The 9,563-nt window shown below is 45.9% G+C and overlaps 1 protein-coding gene across 1 annotated transcript; it reads left to right on the forward strand.

Moving 5' to 3' along the window:
• Positions 1–2,405: 2,405 nt before the first annotated feature.
• Positions 2,406–5,925, forward strand: LOC121856700 (mucin-21-like). Its single transcript, XM_042352391.1, has 3 exons — positions 2,406–2,573; positions 4,253–4,397; positions 5,891–5,925. Exons 1-3 carry the CDS (start codon positions 2,406–2,408, stop codon positions 5,923–5,925), a joined length of 348 nt encoding a protein of 115 aa, XP_042208325.1.
• Positions 5,926–9,563: the final 3,638 nt, after the last annotated feature.

Consider the following 9,563-nt stretch of genomic DNA (forward strand, 5'->3'; position numbering starts at 1 on the left):
GGGTGTGCACACATTATGAAATATGCACCAACACGGCCACTCAATCTGCGTAATGGCTGCCTCTCCTGCCGTAACCGCGAGGCCAACCGAGAGGGAGGCCACAAGATTTCAGTAAGAGGTCATGGGATAGTTAGGGAGGTCGTGAAGTAATTAAGAAGGTCTTGAGGTAGTTATAGAGGTCAGGAGGAAGTTGGGAGGTCAGGCGGTAGTTATAGCTCCTTTATAGTAAATATTTATTGCAAGAAACTTTAGTGGTTCATCTTTGGGGATTTATACATAGGTGTTGTATTGATGATTTATACATAGGTGTTGTATTGATGATTTATACATAGGTGTTGTATTGATGTTGTACGGTGTTGTATTGATGATTTATTAGGTGTTGTATGATTTATACTAGGTGTTGTATTGATGATTTAATAGGTGTTGTGTTGATGATTTATACATAGGTGTTGTATTGATGATTTATACATAGGTGTTGTATTGATGATTTATACATAGGTGTTGTGTTGATGATTTATACATAGGTGTTGTATTGATGATTTATACATAGGTGTTGTATTGATGATTTATACATAGGTGTTGTATTGATGATTTATACATAGGAGTTGTATTGATGATTTATACATAGGTGTTGTATTGATGAATTATACATTGGTGTTGTGTTGGAATTATACAGTATATGTATAAGTGGTGGGATATACGGTTAATATGTATACTGTATATTCCACACAATATTTATAACTAATGAATATTGTGAGCGTGGATTTTGAAAGGTAAGAGTTAATGGCGGTAATTAAAGCAGCACCAGTAACAACAGCACCATTAAAAGGAACAGCAGTAGCAACAGCGTAATTTAAGCAGCACCAGTAACAACAGCACCATTAAAGACACCAGGAACAGCAGTAACAGCAGCAGTAACAGCAGCAGCAGCAATAACGGCAACCTCAATAACAACAGCAACTCCAATAACAGCGCAGTAACAGCAGCACCAATAACAGCAGCACCAGTAACAACAGCACCAGGAACAGCAGTAACAACAGCAGCAGTAAAGCCAGCACCAGTGTCAGCAACAGCAGTAACTGCAGCACCAGTAACAGCGCAGTAACAGCACCGATAACAGCAGCAGTAACACCCAGCACCTGTAACAGCAGCAGCACCAGTAACAGCAGCAGCACCATCGGTAACAGCAGCAGCACCAGTAACAGCGGCACCAGTAACAGCAACAGCACTAGTGGCAGCAGCACCAAAACACAGCAGCACCAGCAACGTGGCAACAGCGCCAGTAACAACAGCAGCACCAGTGGCAAGCAGCAACAGCACCAGTAGCAGCAGCACCAGTAACAACAGCAGCACCTTAAAGCAACCAGCAGCACCAGTAACAGCACCAGTAACAACAGCACTGCAGTAACAGCAACACCAGTAACAGCAACAGCAGCTTCAACAGCAACAGCACCAGTAACAGCACCAGTGTAGCAGCAACACCAGCAGCACCAGTAACGGCAGCAACACCGGTAACAGCAGCAACACCAGTAACGGCAAGCAACAACAGCAATAACAGCAGCAACAGCAAGCAGCACCAGTAACAGCACCAGTGGCAGCAGCGGCAACAGCAACAGCACCGGTAACAACAGCAGCAACAGCAACAACAGCACAACAGCAGCAACACGGCAACAACAGCAGCACCAGTAACAGCACCAGTGGCAACAGCAGCAGCCTGCAGCAACAACAGCACCAGTAACAACACCAGTAACCAGCCAGCAACACCAACAGCCAGCACCAGTAACAGCAGCAGCACCAGTAACAACGGCAGCAGGTAACAGCAGCAACACCAGTAACAACAGCAGCAACAGTAACAGCAACAACAGTAACAGCAACAGCACACACCAGTAACAGCACCAGTAACGGCAGCAACAGCACCGGTAACAGCAGCAACAACCGCAGCAACAGCAGCAACACCAGCAACAGCAACACCAGTAACAACAGCAGCAACAGCAGCAACAACAGCACCAGCAACAGTAACAAGTAACAGCAGCAACAACAGCAGCAACAGCAGCAACAACAACACCAGTAACAACACCAGTAGCAGCAGCAGCACCAACAGCAACAGCACCAGTAACAACAGCAACTGCAGTAACAACAGCAGCCGAGTAACAACAGCACCAGTAGTAGCAACAGCACCAGTAACAACACCGTAGCAGCAGCAGCACCAGCAGCAACAACAGTAACAACAGCAACAACAGCAGCAGCAACAGCAGCATAACAGCAGCAGCACCAGTAACACTGACAGCAACAGCAAGGCAGCAGCAGCAACAAGCAGCACCAGTAACAGCACCAGAGTAGCAGCAACAACGCTAGCAACAGCAACGCAGTAACAACAACAGCACGCAGCGGCAGCAACACCAGTAATGGCAGCAACAACAACAGCAGCGACGGCAACTAACGGCAGCGGCACCGGTAACGGCAGCAACAACAGCAACAGCACCAACAGCAGCACCGATAACAGCGCAATGGCAGCAGCGGCACCAGCCAGCAGCAGCACCAGCAGCAGCAGCACCAGTAACAGCAAGGCACCAGTAACAACCAGCGGCTGGTAACAACAACAGCACCAAGACATCGTACAGCAACAGTAACAGCAGCAGTAACAGCAGCAGCTAATAACAGCCAGTAACAGCAGCAATCAACAGCAGCAACAACAGTAACAACAGCAACCGTAACAGCAGCAGCACCAGTGACAACAGCAACACCAGTAACAGCAACAGTAACAGCAGCAACAACAGCAGCACACAGTAACAACAGCGTAACAGCAGCAGCACAATGTAGCAGCAGCACCAATAACAACAGCAGCCGTAACAACAGCAGCACCAGTAACAGCAACAGCATCAGCAGCAGCCCAGCACAAGTAACAGCAGCAACCAGTAACAGCAGCAGCAAAAGTAACAGCAGCGGCACCAGTAAGGCAACTTTCAGTAACAACAGCAACACAACAGCAGCAACAACAGCAATACACCAGTAACAACAGCGGCACCAGTAACAGCAGCAGCACCAGTAACAGTAACAGCACCAGTAACAACAGCACCAGTGACAGCAGCAGCACCAGTGACAGCAGCAGCAACAGCAACTGCACCAGTAACAGCAGCAGCACAGTAACAGCAACAGCACCAGTAACAGTAACAGCACCAGTAACAGCAGCGGCACCAGTAACAGCGGCAGCACCAGTAACAGTAACAGCACAGTAACAGCAGCAGCACCGGTGACAGCAGCACCAAGTGACAACAGCAGCACCAGTAACAACAGCGGCACCAGTAACCTGTAGCACCAGTAACAGCAGCAGTAACAGCAGCAGTAACAGCAACAGTAACAATACGTAACAACTGGCAGCACCAGCAGCAGCAGCACCAGTAACAACAGCACCAGTAACAGCAGCAGCACCAGTAACAGTAACGGCACCAGTAACAGCAGCAGCACCAGTGACAGCAGCAGCACCATTAACAGCAGCGAAGTAACAGCAGCAGTAACAGCAGCAGCATCAGTAACAGCGGCAGTAACCGCAGCAGCACCAGCAGCAGCAACAGTAACAACAGCAGCACCAGTAACAGCAGCAACAAGTGACGGCAGCAGCACCAGTAACAGCAGCAGCACCAGTGACAGCAGCAGCACCGGTAACAACGAGCGAACAACAGCAGCACCAGTAACAGCAGCAGTAACCGCAGCAGCACCAGCAGCAGCAACAGTAACAACACCAGTAACAGCAGCAGCACCGTGACAGCAGCAGCACCAGTGAACAGCGGCACCGGTAACAGCAGCGGCACTAGTAACAATGATAACAGCAACACAGCACCATTGAACAGCGGTGATAACAGCAGCAGTAACAGCAACGGTAACAACAGCTGCTTTAACAGCAGCAGCACCAAGTGACGAGCAGCAGCACCAGTAACAGCAGCAGCGCCAGTAACAACAGCAGCACCAATGTAACAACAGCACACAGCAACCCGCACCGGTAACAACAGCGGCGTTAACAACCAGTAACAACAATAGCACCGGTAACAGTAACAACAGCAGCCGTAACAACAGCAACTGCAAACAGCAGTAGCACCAGTGGCAACAGCAACAGTAACAGTAACAACACCAGTAACAGCAGCAGTGACAGCAGCAACGGTAACAGCAGCAACAACAGTAACAACCGGCAATAGCAGCAACAGCAGCATCACCGAAGTGACAGCAACAGCACCATTAACAACCTTAACCTTAACAGCAGCAGCACCGTGGTAACGGCAGCGCAACCAGCAGCACCGATGGCAACAGCAACAGTAACAGCAATAGCACGGTAACAATAATGACAGCGGCTAATACAAGCAGCACAAGTGACAACAGTAGCACCAGTGGCGGCAGCGGCACCGGTAACAGTAACAACACCAGTAACAGCGGCTGTAACAGCAGCAGCACCAATAACAGCAACAGCAAGTGCCAGCAGCGGTAACAGCAGCAGCACCAATAACAGCAACAGCATAATAACAGCAGTAGTAACAGCAGCACCAGTAACAGCAGCAGTAACAGCAGCAGCACCAGTAACAGCAGCAGTAACAGCAGCGCTCCAGCAGCAGCACCGGTAACAGCTGCAGCACCAGTAACAGCAACAACACCAGTAACAGCAGCAGTAACAGCAGCAGCACAAGTAACAACAGCAGCGTAACCGCAGCAACACCATTAATAGCAGCAGCACCAGTAACAGCAGCAGCACCAGCACAGCACCAGTAACAACAGCAGCACCAGTAACAACAGCACCAGTAACAGCAGCAGCACCAGCAGCAGCACCAGTAACAGCAACAGCACCAGTAACAACAGCAGCACCAGTAACAGTGGCACCGAAACAGTAGCACAATAACAGCTCCAGTGGCACTAGTAACAGCAGCAGCACCAATAACAGCACCAATAATAGCAGCAGCACCAGTAACAGTGGCACCGAGAAATGCATCCAATAACAGCACCAGTAACACCACCCCGGGGCAACAGTCTCCATTATCCATAAAACGAGCCCAGATTACCTGCCTCAGGTGACCAAAACTCACTCGGTCTATCATGATAAGTGCTTGTATAGACGCCCGGGTGCTGTTGACGTCTTGGTGGTTTTTCTGTTGATGCTGTGTGTATGTAGTTCGTTAGTGCTGTGTGGGTGTAGTGCTGAGTGGTGTTGTGTGGGTGTAGTTCTGTTGTTCTTATTGGTAGTGCTGTGTGCTGCGTGGTGCGTGGTTGTAGTGCTGTTGTTGATGCTGTGGTGCTAATTGATTGGTGGTGATTGCTATGTGGTGTGTTGGTGGAATAGTGGTGTGATATGAGATATAGTGATGTTGTTTGTGTTTTGGTGATGTAGTGTTGTTGGTGGTGGTGCTTAGTGTTATGGTGATGATGTGGTGTTGTTGTTGGTGCTTAGTATTGTGGTGGTGGTGTATGGTGTTGTGGTTTGTGTGAGTTGGTTGTACGTTATGTGTGTGTGTGTGTGTGTTGATGATAAAGGTTCATATCGCATAAATAAATCATCCATAGATCACAGGAGAACTGAATTGGAAACACACACACACACACACTCACACTCTTTCACAAACGAACGTACAGAAAAATACTCCCTCCCCGCACTCACACACACATTCTTACACTCGTTAATCTCTCTCTCTCTCTCTCTCTCTCTCCTCTCCCTCTCTTTTTCTCTCTTTCTCTTCTCTCCCTCTCTCAATTTTCCTCTTGAAGCCTTTAGAGTGCACTTAATTAAGATTGGGTCTGAAACGCGGAGCCACCTTAAATTCATCACACACACACCATATCATAACCCAAACATTTACCCTGCGTCCGGATGCCTGCCGCTGATTGTGGCTACGGCTTTGTCCATCTCTTTAAGGCATGAACGTGCACATCAATCACGACTACGGCTGATGTTAATGTATGAATGATGTGAAATTATGTTTGTGGAGCGTATTAAATCGGGTTAGCTTGGCGGGGGTGTGTAGGCTTGAGGTATAGGTGGGGTTGGATAGGAACTTTTCGGGACGTTCGTTTCACCGTTGACTTTAACAAATGGGAACTTTTCAAGCTAAGCCAGTTTGATAACTTTATTTTAGATTATTACATTCACTAAGTCCATAAGAGGATATAATATAACATTTTTTTACTACAAGGTTTGTGATGTAAGGAATCATCGGTCGGCTTCTGTTATCGCCTCTCTGACTCACCTCCCGTTTATTCTCCGTTTCTTCTTATTACCGGCGAAGAAAATATGTTGACGGAGAAGCATCAGTGGGCTCTTATGTGAGGGAATTAGGTGGTGCGGGGGGCGTCGTAGTGACTTCTCTGACACTAATTCCCCTCCTGCTATTTCACCTGAACATTAGCCACCCTATAATGCTACCATGGAGGTTAGGTTAGGTTTTGGTAAGCTAGGTAAAGTATGGAAAGATTAGGCTAGGTTGAATTAAATGAAGTTAAGAAGGGTTAGGTTAAGATAAGTTTAATGGTTTAGATTAGGTTAAGTTAGGTTAAGTCAGGTTAAGGTTAGGTTAATTTAGGTTTAATTAGGATAACATTTCTTGGTTTAGATTAGGTTAAGATTAGTTTAGGTCAGGTTAAGGTTATGGTCAGGTCAGGTTAAGGTTAGGTTAAGTTAAACCCTGGGGCCAATAAACCATCACAATACATAATCATATCTTGTCTCACTTAATACCAAAAACAAACAAAAAACATTAATTAATTCCTTGGTTGGAAATAATAATTGGTTGTTTGTTGACACGTGAGACAACACCTCCTCCTCGGGTCTCCCATGATACACACTTCTCTACGTAATCCTCAGTTCACTATACATCGTTAACTGTTACTCTACACTGTATTTATTCGTTCACAAATTCCTGCAGTCACCTACACACCATCACTGGACACTATACATCACAGAATTATCTTATACACAAAATCTCACCATCACCACACACTACCCGTCACTGCACTGTTAGCAGCTCATATTGTTTCACTGTACAACACGATTCTAACGTGTTTTGAGAGAGAGAGAGAGAGAGAGAGAGAGTTACCTGTCTAACTTATGTGGCAGCTGTCTAGAAATAGAATTACAGTTGCTTCATCAAATCTTTGTGTGTGTGTATATACACGTAAGTCTCCCAATAAATATACGCACATGTGGGATCCTCCTCCCCTCCCTCTCCCCCTCCCCTCCCCAAGGATCACACATATTTAACTTGTCAATTTTGAATGGCATTTCCGTGTGTCAAACTGTGCGACTTGGGGACCTCAGGGTCGTGTGGGGTTGGTGTCTGTCTGTCTGTCTGTCTGTCCCCGTCCGTCTCTGTCTTTATCTGTGCCCGTCTGTCTTTCTTTGCTGGATGCCCGAGTCTGTCTGTCTCTCTGTCTGCCTTTGTCTGTCTGTTTCTCTATTTTTACGGTGCATTTCGTTTGCCCTCTCTCTCTCCTCTCTCTCTCTCTCTCTCTCTCTCTCTCTCTCTCTCTCTCTCTCTCTCAGATCATCCCTTGATTAAACTACTTCAGGCTATGTTGATCAATTTTGTGATAGGTTTGGTTAGGTTAGCTGAGTTAATGTAAATCCTTTTCAAAACTAAAAAAAAAAGCAAAAGATTAATCATGTTTTTAAATGATGACACACACACACACACACACACACAGACACACACACACACATGTCATTTCTTTTAAACTGGGTCATAATTTAATCTGATAACCGTTGTTTATATTTTGAAAGAATTTGAAAACGGTGGACTGAATAAATTTAATTAATTCTGTAACTAACTTTATCCAGGTAAAGAAAATAATATACTTAATGTAATATATGAAGTGTTTTTCCCTGATTATTATTATTTTTGCATTTTTTGGCTTTAAGGTGTAGATAGATAGATAGATAGATAGATAGATAGATGAACAGATAGATAGAATAGATAGATAGATAGATAGACAGATAGATGAATGGATAGAATGAAGGGTTAAAAAGAAATACAGAAAGAAGCATAAAACATTGCTAAATAAGGAAGGATTTATCCTTATGATAAATCATCCATCACTTACAGATATAAACAGATATAACTCATTGTTCATATAGATAAATCCTCTACCAGTCAGGTCAGTTAGACGAGGCAATGACCTTAGTTAAACCCAGGACAGCATATAGTGAGGTCAGGATAGGATAGGTTAGGTTAGGTTAGGTTATTAGGTTAGGTGGTTAGGGAGGTCGGTTAGGGTAAGGTAGGGTCGGTTAGGTAGGGTCGGTTAGATTAGGGTAGGGTGGTTAGGTTAGGGAGGGGTTCAGTTAGGTTAGGGTCGAGTTAGGTTAGGGTGGGTCGGTTAGGTTAGGGGTAGGTCGGTTAGGAGGGTGGTTAAGTTAGGTTGAGGTTAGGGTAAGATTAGTTGGGTAGGGTCAGTTAGGTAGGTGGGTTAGATAGGTAGGGTCAGTTAGGTTAGGGTTGGGTCAGTTAGGTTAGGGTAGGGTTAGTTAGAATGGGTCAGTTAGGTAGGGTGGGGTCGGTTAGGTAGGGTGGGTTAGATTAAGGTAGGTTGGGTTGGGGTGGAGTATAGGGTGGAGGTTAGGTGGTTAGGTTGTGTTAGATTAGCTTTGGTTGTAGGTTGGGTTAGGTTAGGTTAGTGCGTTCTATGTAATTGTGAAGTTTAAAATTTTCTCCTAAATTTGGGTGATGGAGGATTTATTTAAGTGTTCCCCAAAAAAGAATTTGAAGGGCTAACATAAATCTCCCACTGCTGTGAAAAATCCCGGGTCATATATGATTATTGATTCATGTAATCCCCGTCGAAAAGTCTAAAAGAAGGTTTCAATCCGGACAATAAAGTTAAAATCCAAGCGATTGGGATTAATGATCAATGTAATCTCCAACAAAAGTGAAAATTAAAAAAAAAAATTCCCAGGCATTGGAATCTAATAATGAATCTGAATTTTCATCGTCATAAAAAGAAAAAAATACCTACGATTTAGGAATTTAGTTTCCATTAAAAATAAAAAATAAAAAATAAAATAAATCCCAGTCCTGCCGACCATCCTCTGCGATTAAGTTTTTGTCGACAGGTTGTGTCCTCCTGTGATGCCAACACACACACGGTGGTGCGCTTTGTCGACTTCACTTGTTCTCGGGAAGTAAACAGTTGGCGGATGAAAGGTTCCCCTGGTCCACTGGCCCCTCCCCTGAAGGACGCCCCCAGGCCCTCCACCACCACCACCCCCTCAGTACGACCCCCACCACCCCCTCAGTGACCCCACCACCACCCCAGCACGACCTCCCTCAGCATGACCCCTCCCCTCAGCATGACCTCCTCCCACCACCCCACCATGTCCTCAGCATCACCCCACCACCACCACCTCAGCACCACCCACCCATGCCTCAGCATCACCACCCCAGCACCACCTCAGCACCACCCCACCACCTCAGCACGACCCCACCACCTCCTCAGCACCACTCAGCACCACCCCTCAGCACCACCTCATCACCTTCGTTTATTTTACCTTTGTCAGTATTTATTGTATTTTGGTCGTTTTTATTTGGTTTTTATTG

The sequence above is a fragment of the Homarus americanus genome, unplaced genomic scaffold (assembly GCF_018991925.1).
Source record: "Homarus americanus isolate GMGI-L3 unplaced genomic scaffold, GMGI_Hamer_2.0 scaffold40025, whole genome shotgun sequence".
Taxonomy (NCBI): Eukaryota; Metazoa; Arthropoda; class Malacostraca; order Decapoda; family Nephropidae; genus Homarus; species Homarus americanus.